We start from the raw sequence: 26,190 nt of genomic DNA on the forward strand, positions 1-26,190 counted from the left end.
GTCCTCATACATTTTTAAATAGATTTTTGGCCCATACTGGATACGCAAGCTTAGCAAATTATAACAAACCATCTCAGAACAAAAATGTGATTATTTCTAATAAGATTTATTGGGATATTTTAAACAATGTATTTCAGGCAATTTTTGGTCTTTCATTCATATCGTTCCAGAAGGTAGAGTCTGGTCCCATCAACTGATCTCATTCAACAGCTACAACACACTAGCAAGCTGTGCCACATTAAGTCACAAGAAGTAGAAGAAAATTCATTTGAATGGATTAAAATCTAGTTGTTAAAAACCCAGCTGCCATTTATTTTATCAAGAATGTGACAAGGTATTTTTTTAAAAAGACAGCAGCAGGCGAGCGTGTGCCATTACTTATTCTAGCAATGTCACTAAGACCATTTTTACCTTTTAAGCTATAGGCTGTGATATAAACTCTAAACATTACTCATAATGTAAAATATAATGGACTTCTAATACATTAAAATATAATATATTTGTGTTAGTACACAATGAGAGAAACAAGGCTGGCCATGATAAGTGAGAAAAGCTAAAGCTACGTCACAGATTTCTTACTTCAACGACCGTACGTTATAAAGTGTCTGACTGTAAATGACATGAAATGCTCTTTTGGTTTACTTTACTTTACAACTTTTAAAACTGCATAGCAAATTTCTTTCTCACAGTCACTTAAGCATGTTCAAGTTTTATGTAAAGAGGCATGTTCACGCTAAATAGCGTGCTAGAGCGATACCATCATATATCAGGCAGGCAATTAGGATAAAATAAAATATAATATAATAAAATAAAATAAAATACTGGCATTGTGTTATAGCATTACATACCACATGTTATCACTACTGTGGACATATAGTTAATTTCCCACATGGTTGTGCGAGTTAACCTTTGCACCATTTGTTACATCTCTGCCTAATTGATTTATTTATTTATTTATTTATTCATTCATTCACGATGCACCATCAAATCACTGTTTTCTTCACTGCATCTCTCCAGATTCGATTTCTAAATCAGGACCACATCAGAACTACGGATAGTGTTGAACTGGACATGTTGTGTGCACTATGTCCCGCGGCCAGTTGTGTGTGTTAGTTTCTCCTTATTAGCGTAAGCGTTAATGCCTTAATGACAGATGGCCACCAGGAGACGCTTGAAGTCTCCACTACACTCAGAGCTGATGGCTTCCTTCAGAGGTACGTCGTATTTCTCCAGGTACATGTCCTTAATCGTCTCCAGATCGATCTGGGAAACACAAAGAGCCAGGACATGATAGATGCACTGCGATATGAGATGAGAGTGACCGGTTTGAGTGTGGTAGCATGTGGAAGTTTTTTTTTTGTTTTTTTTTTAAAGAGCATTTAAACATGTACAGGATATTAAATTGTTTTTTTTTTTTAGGCTCAGACTCGTTATTAAAGGGTAATAAGAATTCTCAATAACATTCTCTAGAGGGACTGCAGCAGGAGGAGCTGCTATTTTTATCCATTATTACATGCTTCTTAATCTTTATCTTCTGGATGTTAATGCTGATTAAAAGGTATGAATTTTAACAGCTACTGGGGAGTGAAACGGGACCAGGACCAACCTCGGAGCGGCTGACAATGATGCGGATGAGGGTGTCCTCGTCAGTACCTGCTCCCTTCATGGCGGCATTCAGACGCCGAGCAAAGTACAGCTGCGGATTCTTAGCACATCTCACTGTAGGAGCAGAAACAGATCAGAACACATTTAGATACTAAATATAATCCATTCATAGCTGCAATCCACACTCCAGTATGATCCGTGTGTGACTGGTCTATGGTGGTGAGTGAAAACCCGGTGCTGGTTTTATTGTGGTTTACTCAATTTACTTAAGCAAAGAAAAGAACATATTAAAAGTGAGAAGAAATAAGGAAAAAGGACAGAGCTGTGATTAAACGGATTTTAATTATAATTACAGTTTTGCTATCAGTTAGGATAAAAAAAATAAAAAAAAAACAATTGTGCACATTGTTATATCACTTTTACCCCGCATTGAAAGCCCAAACTAAAAAAAAACTCAGGCTGTGGCAGTTCAGTAATTTTTTCACTTACTTTAAATTAAAATTTAATTATACTTACATTTTTAAAAAGTGCAGCATTTACAAGGTATTCCTAGGTACAAGCCTAAGAAGATGACATATTTAATTTCCCTACGCCTTTATTTATCTAGTTTTTATACAATTAGCAGGAATTTAATATAAATACATACAGGTAGTCCCCGACTTACAAACGAGTTCCAAGAGCACATAAGTCTAATTTGTTCTTTAAATCCGTCAAAGTGAGTCTTACACGCCTTTGACACAAATATACTGTACAATGTAAAGCAAACCAGTCCACTAAATCTCTGTCCCCTTTCCCCACACTGCCATCATGTGGCCAAAACCCATAATCACACAGCAAATCTCAAACAAATGTAACATGTTTTGTTGAGGTTTTTCTAAAATAAAGGTTATTTACCATTAGGACAGCTTTACAGAACAGACATTTTCTATCTTCATGCTTCTAGACCGGACTTTAGACATTTTATGCATTCACTTACAGAACTGAACTGGAAATTCATAACTCGAATGTTCGTAAGTCGGGGACTACCTGTATTGATGTGTACTTTTTATGTTTTTGAACACTCGAGTTCTTAGTTTGTAAAATCCTACAATGCTGTTTTGTTATATTAAATGATCCCAAGTGGAAGTCTGAATTATCCCTACCTTAATGCTTAAAGAACCCTTGAAATGTTTAATGCATTATATACTACAAAAATAAAAACTGGTGGTGTTTAGCATAGTGTCCTCACACCTCCAGAGTCCAGGGTTTGATTTCTGCCTTCGGGCCCTGTGTGTGTAGTTTTTGCGTGTTCTCATTGTGCTTGTTGGGTTTCCTGCGAGTAATCTGGTTTACCACCACAGGCCAAAAACATGCACATTAGGTGAACTTCCAAATCTCTGTAGTGTGCGCTTGCAGGCCCTGCAATGAAAGCCTTAATGGATTTGTAAAGAACCCTATGGCAAATTGCTTTATTATTCATAATGGTTCCATGTGGAAGCCTTTTTGGAAGCTAAAAACCCATAATTATGAAATAAAACCATAAATTTTTTTTTTTTTCGAAAAGTGTATACTTCTAAAATATTTGTATTAATATTTCTTGTTGTCCCTCAGAAGGAACCCCTAACTGGTCCATTTAGAACCCCATACCAGTGTTGTCTTATTAGAAGTGGTTACTTATAGAACCTATTGGTTGGAAGCCAGGAACACTTAAAGATATTTTTTCTAAATATTAAGTGTGCTATACCTGGAAATTACAATATTTTATGTCTAGAACCTGCTCAAGCAATCTGTCAATTGTAAATAATTAGAATTTTTTTACGGCTTGTTAAGGATTCGTTGGGTGATGGGCTCTTCCCTATCACCCAACATTTGTCAATGATTTAGATTGTTTTTAAGAAGAAGATTGTAGGTGATCCCCCTGTTTTAAGTTGTAGAACCTTCAGGTCCCTTGCAAGTGCTCCAGTTTTTCTTCATTAATTTTTAATCCTCACCCAGTGCGACGTAACACTTCTTCAGCGTTCCTGAAGTTTCATTCTCGATGACATCCAGAATCTCCGTTCCAGAAATCTAAGACAGTTTGGGCATGAAACATGATCAGTGAGTGACGGTTCTTTCAGCAGTCAGACGCTTTTGTTATTCAGGCTGTGTGATACTCACGGCTTCGTAGGCTTTGAACGTGACCTGGAGCTGCAGGTAGTTCCTGGTGGCCAGGATGTAGCTGAACGTCGACTCGTCTGTGCCGAAGCGGCCCTCTCCAGCCTGAGAACGGGGTGGAAATCATTTCTATTACTTAATCACTTCATATTTAATACGTGAAATTATTTTTTTTAAATATTTAACAGTAACAGTATTGCCTGATTCTACTTTGATACCGCCAAACAAAACGTATATTTTACGTATATTATATGAATTGTATCACACAACAGCGCCCACTAGTGGCACTCTGTGCATTCAAATGTTGAACCATTTTTATTCTCAGAAAACAGTTTACTGATGGAACTAGTCCTGATATTGCTATTATATTATAATATTTTGAAAAAATGAAAAACAGGTCCTACCTCAAACAGTGACACGGCGTCTTCTTCAGCCAGATTCTCGTCCACTTCATACGTCTCATCTCGATTCCCCTAAATGAACGATCGCAGTAGTAATAAACATACATTAAAAAATATTTCACCGCACTTGATAGAGGGAAAGAAGCAGACCATATACTGTTTGTGTAAATTGTTCATGTCGATATGTACAGTTTATGCGCTCTTTATAAATTGTAAATACAAATTTAGGTCAAAATACCAACTCAGGACTAAAAACATTAAATATTTATTAGCTATACTAGTGGTTGAGGAAAAGTTTTAGCAAAGAACCTAAAAAGGAGGAGCCAGTTCAGCTTTGACTCCACCCCTGGACTATTTTTACTTCGGTATGTCTTGGTTGCCTGGAAATTATCCAGGCTTAAAAGTGGATTCTCTGGTTATTGAGAGCCCAGAAATGGGATTATTCCGACGCCTGGTCTACGGATTTGTTCACTCATGTGTATAGAGACCAGCGTATGACCTTTTCACTCTACTACACACAGCAGGAAAGTGAACCACTCCAGGCATTCATTAACAGGAAAGTGAAACACGGGCCATCGGTCTACTGTGTGCTACTAAACTCCGGCCTGTAATCAGATCTGGCATGTCTGGAGGAAAAGGGTGGTGAGTTCAGCAAAGCACGGTCAAGGAGAGCTCAGTTTCACTCCAACTCAAATAGTCTTTATGAGAGAATCAAAAGATTATGATCGCCACTGTTTAAAAAGAAAAATACAAGAAATTCTGAATAATGTAATATATCATGAAGGCGTTTTTCTTATTATCATTATGGAGGCTCCAGTTAGGGGTTGCCACAGCAGATGATCAGATCCGCACATGTGATTTGGCACAGGTTTAACGCCAGATGCTCTTTCTGATGCCAGATGCCCTGCCTGCATTTTTGATTTGCCAGTAATGCCAGTGCTCATGCTCTGAAATTACGCTTAAGATCATTTTAAAGTACTTTAATTTTACTACTGCGCTAATTCTTCTTCTTCTTCTTTTCTTTTTTCTTATTACTAGCTTTCTTCATTGGCATCTATCGAATTCTTGTGCACAATTTGCAGACCATACAGCATGCATCAGGTAGTCCCCGACTTACAAACAAGTTCCGTTTCGGAAACACTTTTGAAAGTTGGATTTGTTCTTAAGTCCGACAAACTGAGTCTTAAACAGCTTTGACACAAATATACAATGTAAAACATCCAATTTTACCGGTAAATCTGTCCCCATTCCCCACACTACCATCATGAGACGAAAAACCGTAACCGCGCCTAAGGAAATAATTTCCCTAAGGAGAATCCCGGACGCCATTTTGTCTCAGAGCTGTTTTCCACTGTATTGGACTGTAAACTCTGTTTTGTTGAGGATTTTTTTTAAAAATTAGGATTATTCACTATCGAACAGATTCACAGGACAGACATTTTCTATCATCGCGCTCCTGAACTGATTCATTGAAACTGGTGAGGCCGACTCATTTCTCCTGCACCCCCACACGCGCACACACGGGTTCAGTTCACCTGATCATCATTCAGTTCACCTGATTGGGGATGGTTAAGAATGTTTGAAGCATCTGGCACTGACTTCTCTTTTGTTTTCTTTCTCTTAATATATAGAAGTCTCCTAATAGTAAAACCTTTTTGCATATCGCCACATTTTAAGGCTCTTTTATTTCTTTATTTTATTTTAATTTTCTTTCTTATCTGTTTCCTGGAACACCTTAGTAGAAGGTGTGTGTACCTCGAGGAGCAGTGTTAGCAGCCTCCTGACATCACCGCTGGTGTCTCCCTCGATGTCCGCCTCCAGGTCCCGCTCATGCACTGCAGAGAAGGCGATCAGAGTTAGACAAACAAGCAGGATGCACCTGTTCCACTGTAAACTCAATAAACCGAGTGCTTAGAGGCATAAAGACAGAGGCACATGTTTGTCTTCTCAGAGACAAAAGGTTGTGAAGCTAATAATGAGTTCATATCAGGTCAGTATTTGTACAGGTACATGAACGGCTGTATATTAATGCGGTTTATAATGGCGTGTTGTGTTGTAGGTAATGTCTTAAGTTTTCATTATTGAGAATGCATTATCTATCTATCTATCTATCTATCTATCTATCTATCTATCTATCTATCTATCTGTCTGTCTGTCTGTCTGTCTGTCTTTCTATTCATACCAGTCAAAAGTTTGGACACACCTTTTAACTCCATGTTTTTTCCTCAATTTTTGTTTCTTTCTACACTGCAAAACAATACTGAAGGTGTTTATCCAAAACACACAATAATCTCCTGTGAACAGTTGATATTGAGATGTTTATCTGCTACTTCTGCTCTGTAAAGCTTCTTCTGTAACGGCTCTAATCTGAGGTGCTGGTTGTTAATTGGGGATTTCTGAGGCTGGTAACTCTAAATGATCTTCTCCTCTGCAGCAGAGCTCAGTTTCGGTCTCGCTTTCCTGGGAAGGTCTTCATGAGAGACAGTTTCATCATCATGGAGCTTGATGGGTTTTACAAATGCACTCGACACAATACTGTTCTTGCAAGAACTGTTCCAGGTCAGCTGACCTTCATGTCTTAAAATAACAACTGACCTTTGTTGTTGTTGCTGCTGTTACTTAATTACCTAATGACATATGTGTTATTTCATGGTCTTGAAAAATTCCAGTATTGTTCTAGATTTTTGACCGGTACTGTTGTCTTTAATGCTGTACAAAGGCTTTGGAAAAACAAGTCTGATTTATAAATATGTATAGCTGAAAAAGAGTAGAATAGCAAATTCATCACTTGACTTATAATAAAAATATAATAGATAATACCCGAACTGTACTGGCAATGCAACTGATTTAATCCAAAAGAAATTATACAACACAACGTCTGTCCTTACCGTGGAAGTAGGTATCCTTGTAAGTAGCAATTTCCTGCAAGAAATAAGAAACACTGGTAAAAACTTTATCAAAAGCAACAACACAAACAAAAATTCAGAGTACATTAGAAATATGAGATGAAAAAAATGAGCAGAATGAATACACATGGAGTATTTGAAGCTCTATACCAGAATATTACAATATGCAAACGTCTATACTATATGTAGTTGAAAAGTATTTTGTGACCTCAATGATGATCAAACTTCAGCTCGGGGAATTTTAAACAAAACAAAGCTTTTTAAATCCAGATCTTAATACACATTAAACCTAATATTTCTCTAAAAAAGGAATGAAAAATTGTTACATTTAAGCAATAAAGGCACATTTCTGTAAAAGACATTGAATCTTAGTTCAATCTTAGGAATCTTCATCGATGCCATCTGTGAACCGCAGCTACAACATACAGTAACACATAACACCCAGGAGTCCTATCGCTCTCAGTGTGCCGTATAAAGTTTCCTCATGACGTACAGCATTGGAGGCACTGCAGAGTATCTCCACCAGGACGTCCTCGTCAGTGCCCGCTCCTTTCATCGCCTTGCGCAGCTCCTTCACGGCGAACACGTGCGGCGGGTCCAGCATGGCGAGAATGGCTTTCTCGAAATTCCCAGCCAGCTCGCTCTTCAGCACGTCCACCAGCTCCTTAACACGTCAGAACACACAGAGACGCACCTCATTACACTCCTTATTACAACTGTTCCTGCTTAGTGATAAATTAATTAATGTATAAAGATACTTAATGTTTCATATGTCAAATTCTCATTGTGTTTTTATCAAAAAATCACTTTTTATCATGACTCTCAAAGAAATCTTCCCTGTGCTCCATATATATATCATGATTTATACAGTAGGTTTGCTTACAGGTTTGTAATATTTTACCAATTGTATACATAACATTCATATTATTTATATATAAAATATTCAAGTAGTTAATATTAAGATTAGAGGTCAATTACAATTTTAATGCATAGCTTTCAATTACTCTTTATATATGTTTAAAAAATATACATTAGAAGAAACCAAAATTTTCAAAGGTCAAACATATTACTTAACTGCTTTTGTATTAATTTTTAGTCTTAGAAATGTACTATTATGAGCCTCCGAGTGGCGCAGTGGTAAAGTGCTCGCGCTATCTTCCAGAGATCGCAAGTTCGATTCCCGGGTGATGCTGTAACCTCTCGCAGCCGGAGGTCCAGAGAGAGCTGATTGGCCGAACCCTCTCAGAGGGGAGGGATGAGAGATACTTCGTGCCACATTAATCACGGCTCTACAGCCAGTCAGGGGCGTCCGAGTGTGTTACTCCGCCCCTAGTGGTTCATGAGCGAGCAGTTCGAAAAAATGCAGCTGGCGTGGTTTATTAATACTAACCTTCAGAAATAAATCACAAATAATCAGATTGTTCAATCAATTATTTTAATTTTATTAAGTAGTCTGTCTATGTGTTTCAGTGCCAATAGGGGCAGTTTAGCAGCATCAGGGCTCGAACTGAGGACATTCTGATCAGCAATCCAACACCTTAACCCCAGAGCGACCCCTCCCTCATACCTTACTATTATTAGTCACTATAATAGTATTATATTAGGTCATTTATATTTACACACAAAAAAAAAATCCTTATATTGTATAGGTTTGTCGTTTATAGATATATTATTCTTATCTTAGCTAAATTGATATTCTATTGTATTTGTGTTTTATTCACATTTATTTCCTATTAATAATCACTTATTTTTAAGGTCATGGGCGGTCGTATAAGCATTTCACTGTATATCGTACTGTGTATGACTGTGTATGTGACAAATAAAATTTGAATTTTTATTTGAATTCTTCCTATTAGATTTATAAGCTGAAGTGAAGAATACAAATTTGACCTGTAACACTAAAGGATTACATAGACAAATAAAATTTTACATTTGAAAACAGACCTAAATATAAAGCTTTAAGGAAAGTGTAAACTCTTTACAAGTTCACTGATTGCTGACACTGTTAACTGACCTTGGAGACTCCTTCCATATAAATAAATGTCTCCTTACAGAAAACTTTACTATGTCAGCGAGTTCATGCTATTCTTTCATAAATAACATTTATGTGCTATTCACATACATTTTGGCACTGTTACTATAAATACAATATCATAATATCATTCCTAACTAATATGAACTATTTATTGACAGGTAATCCGAAGTCCTTATATAGTCAATCACACCAGACTTACATCATCGTATTTCTCAAAGTAAGCCTGCTTTATCTCCATGCGCTGAGCCGCTGAGCGATTGGCCAAGATTTCAATGATGGCCTTTTCATCAGTGCCTGAAACAACAAGAAAGAATCAATCATGTGATCAGATAGAAAAAACAAGACACTGTTGTCCCCTAAAAAATGCCCATCTGATAAACTTCCTGGACAATGTGCTTACTGAGACAATCAATCGGTTACACATGAGCAGGATTATGCACTCTGAATGAAAGGACAGCGTTGAGTCAGCATGTGACTCCGCGCCCTGAGAGGAGACTGGAGTTTTAACCCAGTATTTTATTTTAAGACAGGAGTTAAAAACTCATGTATTTTATAAAATTGTATTATTTTAAAATTAAATTTTCATGTATTTTATGGAAAATAAAATGCTTAAAATAAAATACTTAATATAAAATACTTTTCATGTATTTCTGAATTTTATTTTTTATTTTTATATATAGCTATATATATATTATGGACACACCTTATAATTCAATGTTTTGTTTTTTTTATTCAATAAAATTGTCTTCGAGCCGAGATCAGAATTTCTTGATTGTGTTAAGATTCAGATCTTTAAACATGCGGTTATTGTAAGTCTATAAAAAAATAATCTATTTAAAATGTCCATAGAATTTAAATAATGTTTATTGTCAATTTTCAGTAACTACGTTCAACATGTGGACAATCCGAACTTAAATGTCCTTATATAATGTCTTTCCTTATACGTATATTGAATACAAACAACACTCTTTAATAAATCTTCATTTGCACGCTGCTGGGCTGTAAATGAATGTGAAAGGACTCTGCTTGCTCTGTCATACTGCACGCTCAGTTCGGGTATTTTACACGCCCTCACCTCGGACTACTGAGGATTTGTTTGTTCTAACGACCCGTGTTTTGTCTCATAGTGGGGCTGCACATTACTGCTTTTTATTATCGCCACAGTTACGTACAGTAACATATGAGACAAAGTTGTTTTAAACTTCCATTTGAAGGTTCAGTTTTCATGGCCATGTTGTGTCTATGGCTTTGTTTATGTTTCTTCCGCACACTCTGAGTATACAGTACATGGGAAACTATCGCTTTGATCGGCTCTGTTAAGTTATACGTATAGCCACGTCCACCTGGGAAAAAGCGCTGGATTTCTGGTATATTAATTCTTCTTATTCATCAAAAAAGCATCAGGGTCCGGATAGAACTGTCACATTTAGTGGTGCCTGCTCTACAAAATAATACTACAAATACCACTATAAATAAAGCTATAAACGTCATCTGTTTAAAGGAGATGCCTTCAGCATTGTTCTACATCGCGGACAAAAAATAAATAAATCAGGAAAGACCATGAAATTAGAAGGTGTGTCCAAACAAAGCGAAGGAAAAGAAATAACCCAAAACTACTGTTTAGGTTTCGTCCGACCGAGTCCTGTTTAAAAATGTAAATGTATAAAATATCTTTAATTTTCATGAAAACTAACTAAAGGAGTTTATTCTTTAGCACTTCTTTTACCAACACATCTCACATACTCAGTAAGTAAACATTTATGTTAACTGTTTGTTAGTGACTTCATTTATCGCGTGCCGTTTGTGTCTCACATGGAATGTTCCACAAACTAAACAGGAAGTTCCATCATTCGAATTTCCTTACGTTCATGGGAAAACTTTTTTTTTCCCCGTCATATTGTGCTACTGACTGAGGAGGTCACTTTCAAAGTACAATCCTGTAACACAAGCTGAAGACTAAAATTAATTATTAATAAAAACTTCAAAATTATTCCTAGTAACTCATTAGAATGTCCTCGATGTCCTCATATTATTGGCATGGGTACTGTACTGGTTAATCATATGTTGGGTGTTTGCTATCCTGTAATTCTGTGCTCTAGATACACCCACAAACGCAACACCACCCATCCACTAACACGCTTACACACACTTAACTCACACTGTCAGCAACACAAGCTTGTTATTACTTTTTTTGGTGACTTAAATTTATAAGTTCATAAAAATATTTAATTTTAAAGAGTTACGAAATCTAAGTGGCATCTCAAACATGGAATCACTTTTAAGTAAATAAAAAGAACTTTTAGTAAAGGCAGGTGATAATAAAGAGACGGCTCACCTAGACCTTTGCAGGCTTTGCGGATGGCCTTGATGTCGGCCACGACGTCAAAGTCCTCATAAGGATATACTGTAGGCTGTGAAGTTAAGACACATGATGTTAATTGAACTTTTTATTATCTTTTATTTAATCATCAAAACCAGTCATGAAAATAATACACACAGAAGCATCTAAAAGCAGCAGAGGACGTTATGAGTATGACATTAATATTACGGGTAATTACCCTATTACATATTTTGCCATGACGTACAGCTTCATTGTCACTTTCATGCTGTCCTTTCATGCACAATTAAAACTATTTGCACTGTTGTCATTTTGGCATATATAAAATTGCATAAATATTGTAGTTGTTGTTTTTTTGTTTTTAGCATTGCACTGGTAACTTCTGGTCAGCTCCTACGTTACCATGTCTATACTGACTATATGCAAGATATACAGTGTACAGGATCAAGGAGGCTTAGAGCATGAGGCAGGGTACACCCTGGACAGTGTGCCAATCCATCGCAGGGCACACACACACAATCACATACACTCATTTACACACTACGGACAATTTGGGGACGCCAATTAGCCTAATCTGTGGGAGGAAACCGGAGTACCCGGAGGAAACCCACCAAGCACAGGGAGAACACGCAAACTCCATGCATACAGAGACGGGAATCACGCCTGGCCGGTAATCGAACCCGGACCCTGGAGGTGCAAGGCGACAGTGCTAACCGTTACACCACCGTGGCGGAAAATGAACCAATAAAAGGTGAAAAAGGAATGTGTGGGTGGATGTCATAAAACCACCCCCTCATGAGCCTCCCAGTGCTGTTAGACTATAGACATCAACCAGGGTAAGAAAAACAAAGAAATCTCTAGTGGAGGCCTCTCTCCCTCTCTCCTGGCAACACTTTCTCAGGCTGATCCATTTACCACAAAGCTCAAGCCACACAAACTGTGGAAGGCCAAAGAGGCCATAAACAGTTTTTTTTTTTAAATACATTTTTAACAAGAAACATTTAATCTAAACAAAAAAAGAAACTTAATAGTCTATTTTATGAGGGGCGTTCAAGTCAAACCAGGACTTGTGAGGAAATTTTTGAGGTAATGAAGGTGTAAAAAGACAGCACGGTGTTGAGATTGTTCTTCGCTCCTGTTGTTGTGTTTGGTGGCTATACTTCATCATTGTGTGTGTTAATTTATACAGTTATTATATAGTTATTATTTTATTTCCATCAGCATACAAAATATTTCATGGTGTTTGTTAGGTTTTTTGTTAATACATGGCTTAAACTACAGCTACTAAACACAACAACAGGAAAGACAGACCAATTGAATGAGCTGGTCAGAAACCGCTAGTCAGAATGTAGCTCTCCAGTTTCTGATTCGCTGGTATTGTCCCTCCTTTATTCTCTGGTCGGGTGGAATTGTAGATTTATAACACTGCTGCAACTTGACTCGCAAACGACTCAGAAAGTGAGTGCAGCATTGTGATACTGAGTGCACGCAAGAGAGAGTTTGAGGGAAGAAAAAGTACAAGTTGCATACACAAGAACATGTTTGAGAGTGCAAAAGAGGGTTGAGAAAGTAAGAGAGCGAGAGGGCTTAAGTGTGCGAAAGAGGGTTTGCGGACGCGCAAGAAGGTTTGAGATTGCGAGAGAGTATTTAAGCATGCAAGAGAGGGCTTGAGAATGCTAGAAAGAGTTTAAGTGCACGAGAGAGTTTAAAATTTAGAAAAAATTGAGAATTAGAGCAATATTAATATCCACAAAGTCTGATGCTTTTAGAGAGTGTTTATAGATCTTTTGTCAGGTGTTACATGATGTTATACTGAAGTATAATTAAAAGCATTTCATAAGTGTCCAAGAACTGTTTTATTAACGATTACATTAAGTTTATGCAATGAGTCAGTATTTGCAGTGTTTACCCTTTTTTTTTTCAAGACCTCAGCAGTAATCAATGCTTAAGTTTGTCAGAATTTTTTGTCCACCCGCCTCTTGAGGATTGACCACAAGTTCTCAATGGGAATAAGGTCTGGGGAGTTTCCTAGACATGGAACCAAAATGTCAATGTTTTGTTCCCCAAGCCACTTATCCATCATGTTTGAAAAGGCATTGTTCGTCACCAAAATGTTCTTGGAGAAGTTGCTCTTAGAGGATGTTTTTGTACCATTATTTATTTGTGGCTGCGTTCTTAGGCAAAATTGTGAGTAAGCCTACTCCCTTGGCTGAGAAGCAACCACACACATGAATAGTCTCAGAATCCTTTACTGTTGCCAGGACACAGGACTGCATTGATTATGAAAGAATGGGCTGCCATCAGTCAGGATGTGGCTCAGAAGTTAATTGATAGCATGCCAGGGCGAATTACATTTGTGGGCACATATAGGGCTTTATAGCATTAGTATTATATGGTTCAGGATTGTGCAGTACAGAGTGATATATTCTTTTTTTTTTTTAGCACAGCCTAGGCAATTAAAATAAATATATATTTTATTTTAACCAACTATACAAACATGACTTAAAATTAAAAACATAAAATAAAAAAAAATAATGGGTCACATAGACAAAAAAATAGCATCTTGTGTTTTTAATTTTTTTTGGTTATTATTAATAATAATAATAATAATAATAATATGCATGTTGTAATTTTTTTCTGTATTTTTGCGGTCATCACAAACAGTACAATTAAAATGTTTTAAAAGTAACGTTAACTTTTTGGCTCTTTGGATATGTTCTACATGACAAAAATTATTATTATTATTTTTTTTAAACCAGTCTATTGCTGTGTTACCGCACAGATCCGCGCTGCTTTAGTTTTAATAATCCATTATCTTCTGTTTGTTCCTCCTGATTTTTTTTCTGTTTTCTTTTAAGAACCAGTTCACAGTGTGAGACTGTGTGAGTGTGAGTCTCTCTGTGCGACTGTCAGTACGCCATTCTTACACTTTTTATGGCAGCTGGCATCCGCTGGATTTCCTGCCTCTCAGTACACCGCTCTCACGGTACCGCTCCTTGACCTGTTTATTCTGCTAGCACGAGACTGAACTGTCCGATATTAGTTAATCGAGATTGCGAATGGCAGATGGACAGATGTGTAAAAAGTATCGGCAGATATACGTTTGCGGCCGTCAGTATACTCGTGCATGTACGTATATCCTGTGTGTGGGAGACACTACTACTGGCATAAAATTAAAGTAATTGTCAATTAAAGTGTTTGACACTTATGAAATTCTAGTAATTATACTTCAGTATACCCTAGTAACATTTGACTTTAAAATAAAAAAAAAAAACACTAGCTGACTTTGTTAAAACTATACACACAAAGATTTGTCATTCCTAAAACTTTTGTCCACAGCTGTATATTTCAGTGTGTTTTGGTCCCTTTTGGCTTCCCACACTCTCCCTCCTGAGTCACAGCTCTGAGCTAACGGGAATTCCGCAGCGGACAGACCGCCTACCCCACCTTTCTATCTTTCCTTTTACAGTGTCATTAATGTAAAAGTCTAAAAGTCACGTTTTTAGAATCATTTCGGAGATGCACCAATTTATTTATAGGCCTTACAATATGAACCGCGCATGCGCAGACTGATAACCGTGCATTAGCTGAATGTTTAGGAGAATTATCCACACGTATAATAACTGTCCAGCTGCGCACTTTCTCTCCGCGCCTTCACGTCCAGTCCCGAGTGTGTTTCACTATTTACTCCCTTTAGAAATAATAACCAGAGTGTGTTAAACCTCCTGCTGATGAAATCACAATCATCTGATTTTAATCTTTAATCTAAAAGTTGAACCGTTTCAGTAAAACTAAACCCTATAAACTCATCCCTGAGATTTAAACCTTCATGTAGAATAAGAGAGAGACTCATTCCCACCTGACAGTTTCCCATTGTGTAGTTTTTTCCTCCTGAAGTCTGGAATCTGGAACTGAGCTGAGCGTCAGACAGAACAGAGAGAGAGAGACCGTCTAAACGGATGACGTCATCGGGAGTCGGCCGATTAACCCTTTGATGTCTAAACACTTAACTGACAACCCTTAGGGGGCAGACTGAAGCCTCTACAGCCTGGGGGGGTTGGGCCCAACAATCTGGATCTATAGGAAAAAATACTTTACAGTTAACACACACACACACACACACACACCATTTCATTCCATACTTCATGTTTTTCTCATACTGATGCTATCTTACCCACTCTCACCACATCTTTACCCTTTTACACCCTTTATATATTGTACAGATATTTTACGGTAGTGTTAGTATGTGTCATTATAAGTGTGAAGGGTTTGTAGAAATGGTTAAAGCTTAACATAATCTGATCACCGTTAATGTAATCAGTGATATAAGTATTTCAGGTTGAAGCCCACGTGCATGTCTGTCTATTAAATTATTAATACAAAGTGAATAAAATGTTGTAAGATTGAGTAACTCACGCCTTAAAATGTTTAAAGTAGATTATTAAATCAGTCACATAACTGTTCATGACATCACTTTTACTCTCAGTTCAGGTGTTTTACATGCCCTCACCTAAGACTGCTGCGGATATACAGTATTTGCTCTAACTACTCGTGTTTCATAGTGGCGCTTCACATGACTGATTTTTATTTCTACTACAGTTTTGGAAGACATAAGACAAACAAGTTTTTAAACTTCTTGCAGGAAGAATAAACAGACATTAATCTGTCTATTTGTGTTTCGTGAGGATTTGTAGGTGTTGTAGATGCATTACTGTTCTTTCTGTGTTTTTAGATATTCTGTGTATTTACAGCAAACTATCACATTGATTGGCTACAGTATATTCACTATATTTGCCCAAATAAGTTTCATTTAATTCTGTCTAGCTACTTTTGGTTGATGCTGTGAAAAAAGTCTGGCTGGACAGACATACAGACAGACATTTTTCAGAGACTGGTTTTGAGGCAGGTGGCATGGCGCTGTAGTGTTTAGCACTGCTGCCTTGCACCTCCAGGGTCCAGGTTCGATTCCCGACCAGGCTCACTTCCCATCTCTGTGTGCATGGAGTGCATGTTCTCCCTGTGCTTTGCGGGTTTCCTCCCACAGTCCAATGACATGCAGATTAGGCTAATCGGCATTCCCAAAAATTGCCCATAGTGTGTGAATGAGCGTGTGTGTGTGTTTGTGTGTATGTGTGTGCCCTGCGATGGATTGGCCCCCTGTCCAGGGTGTATCCTGCCTCATGACCTAAGGCTCCAGGCCCCCCGTAACCCTGAATACATGATAAAGTGGTATAGACGTTGAGTGGGTGAGAGATTTCAGGGCCTGCAATGTGTGAAACAGAAAGATATCATTAAAAGGGCAAGTTCTGACCAGACAAAAACCTTCTTTTATTAATATATTATTATATATGTCTATTTTTTAAAATAGAAATAACATATTTCTATTTAAAAAAAAATTAATTATATTTTATTGTAACTTTGTAAATTTGTAGATTAGTACATTGATCCTATTTTTTATTATTTGTTTTGCTTAGTGTTTAATTCTCTTATTGCAGTAAAACAATATCTTCCTACTCTATCCTCTCTTTCTATTGTTAGGTCACAAACATTTGTACTGTGTAAGCATTTCACATGATACCATACTGTGTGTGGTTGTGTACTGTATGTGACAAATAAAAGTAGAATTTTAAAATTGAATTAATCTTATTTTGTGAGATCCTGTGAGGTTATAGTTTTCGCCCATGCTGTCACATGCCTCACTGTTGCAAAACCTGCTTACGCAGTTACACACTCACTGTTACACACTCACTGTACTAAACGGTGCTTCTTTAAAAAATGGTTAAAAAAATAACTTTCTTGAGCTGACTTACCAGGGTGAGTCAGAGAAAAAACATAGTGTGCAATTAGTGTTTTACGGATTTTGCGTAACAACCTTGTTGCAGAAGTTTGTCATTAGTGTTTCTTCGTCAGTACTCTGATTCAGTGGATTCAGTTCTCATATTTTATTCTAGACATACAGTAAAACATGGGAAAAGTTCAATCAAGGGACAGTTAAAATCACATGGCAGAAAAAGTTAGTAAAAGCTATAATGTGACTTATCAATTAAAATAATCTTACCTTTTAATTTTTGCTCATTACAATAATAGAATTTATTTATGAATATGCAACTTGGCCATGTCACAATGGCATCAGGGCATTAAAAAAGGCATAGACAGCTTGTTAATTCTGAGAATTAACCCACTGTAGTGCTGTTATAGGTAAATAATAATCAAAAGACCAATGTAATAAGGCACATAAAAGAGTTTATGTTATTCAGTAGATTTATTTCTACTTTTCTACCACAGTTGTGTCCAGAAAACTGAAAATTAAATACTGACACTTATCCATTTGTACTTATTCTTAAAGTATGTGAATGGTAATTACAACCACTGAGGACTATCAACCTTATCGTATAGCATCAGATCCATCTTGCACTCCTCGCATATTGTAAGGCTAAAGTTACCAACATCTCTTTCTTAGATAAACCCTAAATCCTGATCTTCTGTTCACTCAAAAGTTCTCAGCTGTTGATTATCCTAGATCTCTCCATGTGTGTCTATATTCTGGTCTATCTTCTATCCTCAGCTCTTTAAGAAATCCTTTGTAATTGTTTCATTTACACTAAAAACTAAAATAGTCACATTTACAATCTCTTTCATTCTGGTTTTCACTGTACTCAATCGGCCCTCTTACACGTCTTCGAAGACTTTCTGCTGGCTATAGATGTTCTGATGTTCTATTCACTAAAATGTCTTCTTTTTTTAGTCATCTAGAATGCTTTGGACCATGTCTTTCTACAACACATTTTAATGAAAAAATATAACTCGACCAAGGAGGCATGGTGGCGAAATGATTGGCACTGTGGCCTTGCACCTCCAGGGTTGTGGGTTTGATTCCCACTTTGAGTCTGTGTGTGGAGTTTACATGTTTTCCACATACTTGATGGGTTTCCTCCCACAATCCAAAGACATGTATAGTAGGATAACTGACATTTCCAAATTGACCATAGTGTGTGTGTGTGTGTGTGTGTGTGTGTGTGTGTGTGTGTGTGTGTGCCCTGAGATGGTGTATGGTGTACCCTGCCTCGTATCTGAAGTCTCCTGGGATAGGATCTCCCTCGACCCGGTACAGGATAAGCGCTATAGAAATTAAATAAATGAATGAACAAATCAACTATTGGTCCTGGTCTTAACCATCACTGATGTTAAGTTAAACTGTCTGTTTTCTACTTAATTTATATTTCAAGTTGACTGTTTATTTAAAAAGTTGTATTATTTTTTAATTAATTCTGTTTTCTGTATTCTAAAATAAAGTTAACTTCATTTAATCTTATTTTAAATACTTATATTTTATTTTTTATTGACATTTTATTAGCTTTTTAAAAATTATTTATTTTTTTACATTATCTTTTTTTAACATCTACTTTTAAGGTCTACTTTTAAAAAAAAAATTTAAATTTAGCCCACTTTTAAATTGACTTCTTTGAAAATTGATTACTTTTTTCTTGCTGTTTATCAGGATGTCCAATCTTCTGTCCTCAAAGGGCCAGTGTGAGAGACAAATGAACGTAGGTCAGGACTCTTGATTGTTCAAGTAAAATTGTTTCCACAAAAAAGCTCATGTCCACCAGAATAGTGAAAAACAAACCGATTGGTTGATTTCTTTTTATTTGCTTTGTCTGATCGACTTCTTTTTAAATCTTATACTCTTTTTTTTTTATTGTTTTAAGTAACTTGTTTTAAAACTAACTTCTTTTTGTAAATGTTGCTTTTTTAATGTGCCTCTCCCTTCTTACCCTTCTGTGCCAGTGTATAAAAGTTGTTCTTAGTATCAATAAAATAAAGAAGTGGTCAGGAAATAGTTTTCATTTCCATCCTGAAGGATAATAAGATAATATCTCTACCCTGTTTAATGTTTTTCCAGCTTTATCACACATAATTAACTCTTCCTTTAATTAGCAGGAGCAATCTGTGCGGTGCTCAGGGTGGAGTACACAGCACACTTCAACCTGCATGTCTTATACACGTTACACAGTAGGATGTTTGAGTCATTACAGTGAGCTCAACTCAAAGGTTTCTCTGTTCTTCTTCACCTCCACAGAACATCTCTTCATTACCTTCTTATAAACATAACAGGCTATGTCCACTATTTACAATTTTTAAAAAAATAATATATTTCAAATGAGTAATTTTATAATCATATTCTATACTAGATTTCAATAAATAAATAATAAAATAACAATCATATAATATGCTGATGGCTAGCAAGGTTATGGAGGAAGACCGCCCCCTTGTGAGCTTCAACAGTCATTGAAATTATTATTATTATTATTATTATTATTATTATTATTATTATTATTATTATTATTACTATTATTATTATTATTATTATTGTTGTTGTTGTTGTTGTTGTTTTGTTGTTATTGTGATCAATGTTTTTTGTTTTGCACATTTACTTATTTACATGTATTTCAATGCTTTACAGTGAATTGAAATAAGAATTTACACAAATTATAATCAATTTATTAATTATTCAGAAATAAACTATAAATGTTTGTTGGTTTACTGGTTTGGGTTATTAGTTTAGACTAAGTGGTTAAAGAATTTATATATATTTTTTAACTCTGGCAAGTAAAAGGCTGCTAGTGTGGGGTAAGGAATAGAGGTGTAACAGCTGTGTGGCTAAATATAAGCAGGAGATATAGGCTGTAAATGACTAAAACCTACATTATAGAAGTTAAATATACAGTAGATCTTTTATGTTTGTCATAATAAAACAGCCGTGTTTGGGGGGAAACACAACCAGGGATTAGTTTAGTTCTGTTCTGGTTCAGTAAGAACATCTCAAAAACAAACTAAATTTTTTATCGAATTCAAGCTACAAAGTAAATTTTAAACACCAGATGATTTTAGTAAAATTTGGTATATTTTAAATTAATTTAATAATTGCTGCTATTCGCTTGCCATGGGCCTGTTTCAGTTCATACCTCGCTCACTGTCAGTATTCACTAATCGTAGTTGTTGTAAATAAAAGTATCTTTTGGTTTGAGGTTGTGAAAAAGTAGGAACCGAGCCTGACCGGGAATCGAACCCCTGTACTACATCTGGAAAAATTATGCTTTAATTACAGTAACTGTATATAGTCTATTTGTTTGTTGTATGTTTCGCAAAGTCCAGCTATTAGACAAAATATTTGTAAATATTATTTTTTTTTTGTTTGTTTGTTTAAGTTTGTAAAACATACTGAATTAATATTTTTTTAGTGTTATTAGTCCATAATTTTTGGCAAGGGTTGTAATCGGGTCATACCCTTTTTATATTTATTTATATATATAAATATATTTATTTTATATATTTATTTTTGCTTTAATGGCAGCATGTAGTTAAACTCAAACTTGGTGTATAAGCAGTACTTCATTGCAAGAAAGAAAACTTAAAAAAAAAAAAAAGGAGTTCCATGGTCAATATCATGCATTTGCTTAAATAGATATTTTAAAATTCTTCTTTCTTTGTTTTCAACTTTGTAACATTGTAAAACATATTGATAATTTGAAATGATTCTAAATGTTCCAGTACTCATTGATGCTCTTATGTTGTTAATGAATATCCAACAGTGCTCACTATAAACCTCTCTTCTTCCCTGCTCTCAGATGAAAGGCATGTATGTATATTTATACATATAATAAAACTGTAAAGTCGGCGTGTCTACATTGACAATATTTGTGAGAATTTTTTTGTGGGGCCGTGAGATGAGTAAGATGGGGTTTTCACAAGTGTATTTGTTCGATCTTGAGGGAACATACTGTATAAGTTTAGTTTCATCACAATCGACAAAGCAAAGAGAAGATATGATACTTTGAAATTTAAATGAAAAACAAAAAATTATTAGTTCATTTTAAAATTCAACAGATGGTGCTGTAAATTTTTTAATAACTGGTTATGAGTGTGAGATTCATTTCCATGCAAAAAAAAAGTCGATGATTAGATTAGATTAGATTAGATTAGATTTACTGTCATTGTGCAAAGTACATCTAACCAGAAGTGCATACTGTACTATAGATAAACTAATTAAGTGCTAAAGGTGCATTTCAGTAGCAGTGAGCAATATGATGACACAAAACTGATATTGTAATTATGTAGCATTATACTTATATGAAATATGACTTGATTATTAAATTAGATTGGAAATTACAATAAACACTAAATATAATAAATAAAATACTTTAAAAAATACAAAGAATTTTTTTAACCTTTCCATCCTTTCATTTCGACTGCTTTGTTGGGCCATTGTTTGCAAAGTTATATATTGTGATAGATATTGTGTATTACGATAAACATCATATTTTTGTTACATGACCCACATCTAATCTCTAGATCTTTAGTTCAAAAAAAGAGAAAAAACAACTTGAATTGTTTCATTATTGGTATGTTTTATGTAAAAGATTATTCAGAGGAATTTAATGACATACAGTATGAATATCACAAAGAGATTTTCATAGCTTGAATAGACTTAAATTAAAACATAACATAACGTAATATATCATAAAGCCTAGCACACAAGGATATCATGCATTTTGTTTATCTTTCTGACTCGCAGATTTAAATCAGGAAGCGCCGCTGCTTTTCCACACTCTTCTCACTGGAAAAAAGGAGATAATCAGAATAAAAATAGAAAGAGCGCTTGGGCTGTCTGGAGGAGTCACAGATGCTCCACACACAAACTGTAGACACATTACACACTCTTCGTCTTCTTACATTATTTTTGGAAGTGGGAAAGTGATGCCTCTTAAGGGATCAATGAGGAGAGATGAATACTCATAAAGGGAAATCGGAGCTAAACAGAATAAACAGAGTAAACACAGGCTGAAGGCTGAAAGAAGGCTAAAAACACACCATCATGGGGAGACTTCCACTTATTGTGACATTAATGACAGAGAATGGTGATCATGAGCATGACTGTCATACTGCACCTCCAGGGTCCGGGTTCGATTCCTGCCACGGGGAATGGAGTGTGCATGGAGTTTGCATTTTCTTCCCATGATTGGTGTTGCTAGGATGTCCTTTCACAGTCATAAAAATGGGGATAAATACAATGGTAATACAATGGCTACAGAGGTTCCTGGTGAATGGAATGGAAGAAATGACAGAGCATGGACAACACAAATTGCGATTAGTTTCAACTTTAGGACATTGTCAGGTGATAAATGAACACACACATAAATACACTTGAGGTCATCTGGGTTCATCCTCCTCTGCAGGCAGTGACTTACCATCTCACGGCCTTCATTTCAGCTTGGTTATCTAAGTTCTTTTTTTTATTTTTTATTTTACATTGGTTAATAAAAGAAAGCATTCACGTGCACACAGGAAAGATTGTAGTCATCATCATAGTCATCATATGACGACACTGAAGTGCAGTGACACAGACTGTGATATTGGATGCAAGAATAAAGTCTAAGCATTACATCATAAGGCCTCACTGAAAAATAATTTTCTGCAATATCTGAGAGCAATGTTGGACAGAAAAATCAGCTACATTCAATTACTGGGTGGTGATGAAGTGTATAGTCCATCTGCATCCGGTTCAAAAATGTGGTTATGAATTACTGATGAACGTACCTAGTAAAGTGGTCATTCAGCGTAAGCTGTAATATTTATTACCTAATGTAATACATGGTCAGGATCAGCAGGGGGCACTGCAGCTCTGACAGAGATATAAAATTAAACCCCCATCTGACCTTCAAACTCTTTCCTTTGACTTCCATTCCAATTCTACTCATGATATAAGACATGTCTTGATGGTTTATTGTTTCTCACATAGTTTTTAAACTCTTTTTTTTTTTTTTTTTCATTTTAGTGAGTCACTGATTGATTGATTGTTGGTCAGCCGATTGAACATCTGTTTCCTGACCTCTCCTTCTCTTTTACACTGGAACATTCCTACTTCTCCAGATGTCACATACAGTATCAGCCACACATGACATGCTTGTGTTGCTTCACTGTCCAATTCTGTTTTGTGTCCAAGTTGAGACGTAGCCTGTTTCTAGCTGTTGTTGGTAAAGAACTGTGTTTTGAAATGATGCCCTGAGTTACCTTGTCTAGTCCACACTGTTACTGCTTTTTATCTTTATCTAGCAATCCTGATGTCTACTGCTGTAGCTACTGACAACCTTCCACAGCCCTTGGCATTCCAACAAAGGTCTTGTGTGTGTGGGTTCCTCCAGTTCAATCCTGAACCAGTTCAATCTTTGTCTTCAGTTCAATTCTGAGTTCTGTTTGTATAGAGCTTTGCACATTCTCCTTGTAATGGCATGGGGATGCTCCAAGCTCTCTGGTTTTCTCCCACGTCCTATAAACAAGCCACAAGTTATTTAAACCTGCTACTTATACCATTTAACATTCTGCTTAGCTGTTTTGAGTAGAGCAGACTTTGAGTTACTATATCTACAATATATATTATTATATAAATGTGTGTCAAACTTACCCTGATTGAGTCATCTCTACCACTTGGTTTAGGTTGCTTATGTTGTTACACCACCATACAAAAAGTAAGCATTTTATGTGACTTTTTCAGATTTCTTGATATTTGTACCTTTGTATTGATACTTTTACCATGAAGCAACATCTCAACCATTTGGAAGAGACCTATACAAGGGACTGTTAATTACACCAAAGTTTATACCAAAGGGTATATATTAGCATTAATACAACAACATAGCATTCTGTTCGATTTTTTTAATGTTCCAGTGACAGATACACATACTGTAGTGTATGGCCAAAGGTTGTGGACATCTGCCCTTTTGCTGTTATAACAACCTCCACTTTTGTGAAAAGCCTTTCCACTAGATGTTGGAGGATGGCTAGGAGGATCCAGCTCCAGTTCATTCCATATGGTGTTCATTGGGGTTGAGTTCAGTCAAGGCTCTGTACAGGACTCTCGAGTTCTTCCACTCCGACTTTAACACACTATGTCTTCAGGTTTGGGCCTTTTCGGTACAGTAAAGGGAAGTAAAGTTTATGGCAACAGTTTGATGAAGAACCACATTTGGGTGTGAAGGTCAGTTATACATATAGTTATGGCTATACATGTTTTTATTCATAGGCTGACTTTTTTAAGTTATTGAGGTTTGCATTAAAACTATTTCATGAACAGTCAAACTCCTGGACCTGGCTATGCACTACACAGTATAGTGACGAAAGCAAAAGGTGAACCAAAACGAATGGTTATGACTATAACCTCTGTTCCCTGAAGGAGAGGAACGAGGTACAACACATATAGTATGGGATATCACGCCCTCTCGTGTCCTGGCTGAAGCCACCTTTATTCACGCCGTAAAGGCAGGCAAACCTGTGGTGACGTAGGTGTAGCCCCGCCTACACCTATAAACCATCGTCGCCACGGTTGACCCTCAGTTCGATAGCCGCTCTTCGCCGAGCGTAACTATGAGGCGGGGCAGCAATGTGTTGTACCTCGTTCCTCTCCTTCAGGGAACAGAGGTTATAGTCATAACCATTCGTTCCCTTTCAGTCGATTCACTCGGTACAACACATATAGTATGGGACATATATTCACGCCCCGCCGAGTATCTATCAAAGTTAGTCACAAGAACCCTGACAGCTACTCTACTGCATTATGGACCCCGCAGAGAGGACACAATGAGCCACCGAGGGGGCCGTTATATCAAGTCGGTAGAACCGGACAAAAGTGTGTGGTGAGGACCAACTGGCTGCCGCGCAAATCTCGCCCACAGACATTCCTTTGAACAGAGCCCATGATGTTGCCATAGCTCTCGTTGAATGTGCTTTCACACCCAGAGGCAATGGGACACTCTTGCTACTATAAGCTAGTGTAATAGCCTCCACAATCCAATGGGAAAGCCGCTGTTTAGACAGCGCTTTACCCTTTACTGGACTGGCAAAGCAGATAAACAGTTGATCACATAAGCGCATATCTACTGTACGGTCCATGTACACTCGTAGTGCACGTACGGGGCACAAATTATGCAATTTTCTCTGCTCATCAGAAGCAAAAGGAGGAGGAAAAAAGCTATAAAGGTCAAAGACCATAGAGCTATAATCAGTGGAGACGACCTTCGGTACATAGGCCGCGTTCGGCCGTAGAGTAACCCTTAACCCATTAGCAGCAAACTGCGTACAGGATGGATGCACGGATAAAGCGTGGAGATCGCCCACTCGTTTAGCAGATGCTAAAGCAAGAAGAAGTGCCGTCTTATATGAAAGAATTTTCATATCTATAGACTCAACTGGCTCAAAAGGAGGACCACAGAGGGCCTCAAGCACTAACAATAAATCCCAGGACGGAACACTGGACCTCGTAGTGGGTCGCAGACGTCGCACTCCCTTTAAAAACCGTACTGCCAGCGGATGAGCCCCTGGTGACACTCCGTCAAAACCAACATGACAGGCTGATATAGCCGCCAAGTACACTTTAATAGTAGAGAAGGAAAGGCCTTTCTCTAATAGTTCTTGTAGAAAAGACAAAATCTCCACCATGGAGCACTGAAATGGAAGAACATTATGTTCTTGACACCATTGCTCAAATGCTCGCCACTTGTAAGCATATAAACCTCTAGTAGACGAGGCCCGAGCACTTTGGATTGTCTCAATCACATTCGGGGGAAGCCCTTTTGCTAACAAATTGGACCTTTCAACAGGTAAGCGTGCAAGTTCCACAGCTCGGGACGCGGGTGCACTACCTCTCCCCCTGCCTGAGACAGAAGGTCCCTGAGGAGAGGAAGTTTCCATGGTTCTGCTGCTAGCAGGCTGACTATC

General features: G+C 36.9%; 1 protein-coding gene across 1 annotated transcript; it reads right to left on the reverse strand.

Annotated features, from left to right (window-relative positions):
* Positions 1-92: 92 nt before the first annotated feature.
* anxa13 (annexin A13) lies at positions 93-15,406 on the reverse strand. The gene is made up of 11 exons (XM_053495314.1): positions 15,278-15,406; positions 11,416-11,491; positions 9,280-9,374; positions 7,539-7,709; positions 7,028-7,061; positions 5,895-5,974; positions 4,143-4,211; positions 3,742-3,843; positions 3,576-3,651; positions 1,607-1,719; positions 93-1,263 (listed from the first exon to the last, which is right to left on the reverse strand). Exons 1-11 carry the CDS (start codon positions 15,290-15,292, stop codon positions 1,144-1,146), a joined length of 951 nt encoding a protein of 316 aa, XP_053351289.1. The 5' UTR covers positions 15,293-15,406; the 3' UTR covers positions 93-1,143.
* Between the last annotated feature and the right edge of the window lie 10,784 nt (positions 15,407-26,190).

The sequence above is a fragment of the Clarias gariepinus genome, chromosome 4 (assembly GCF_024256425.1).
Source record: "Clarias gariepinus isolate MV-2021 ecotype Netherlands chromosome 4, CGAR_prim_01v2, whole genome shotgun sequence".
Lineage (NCBI taxonomy): Eukaryota > Metazoa > Chordata > Actinopteri > Siluriformes > Clariidae > Clarias > Clarias gariepinus.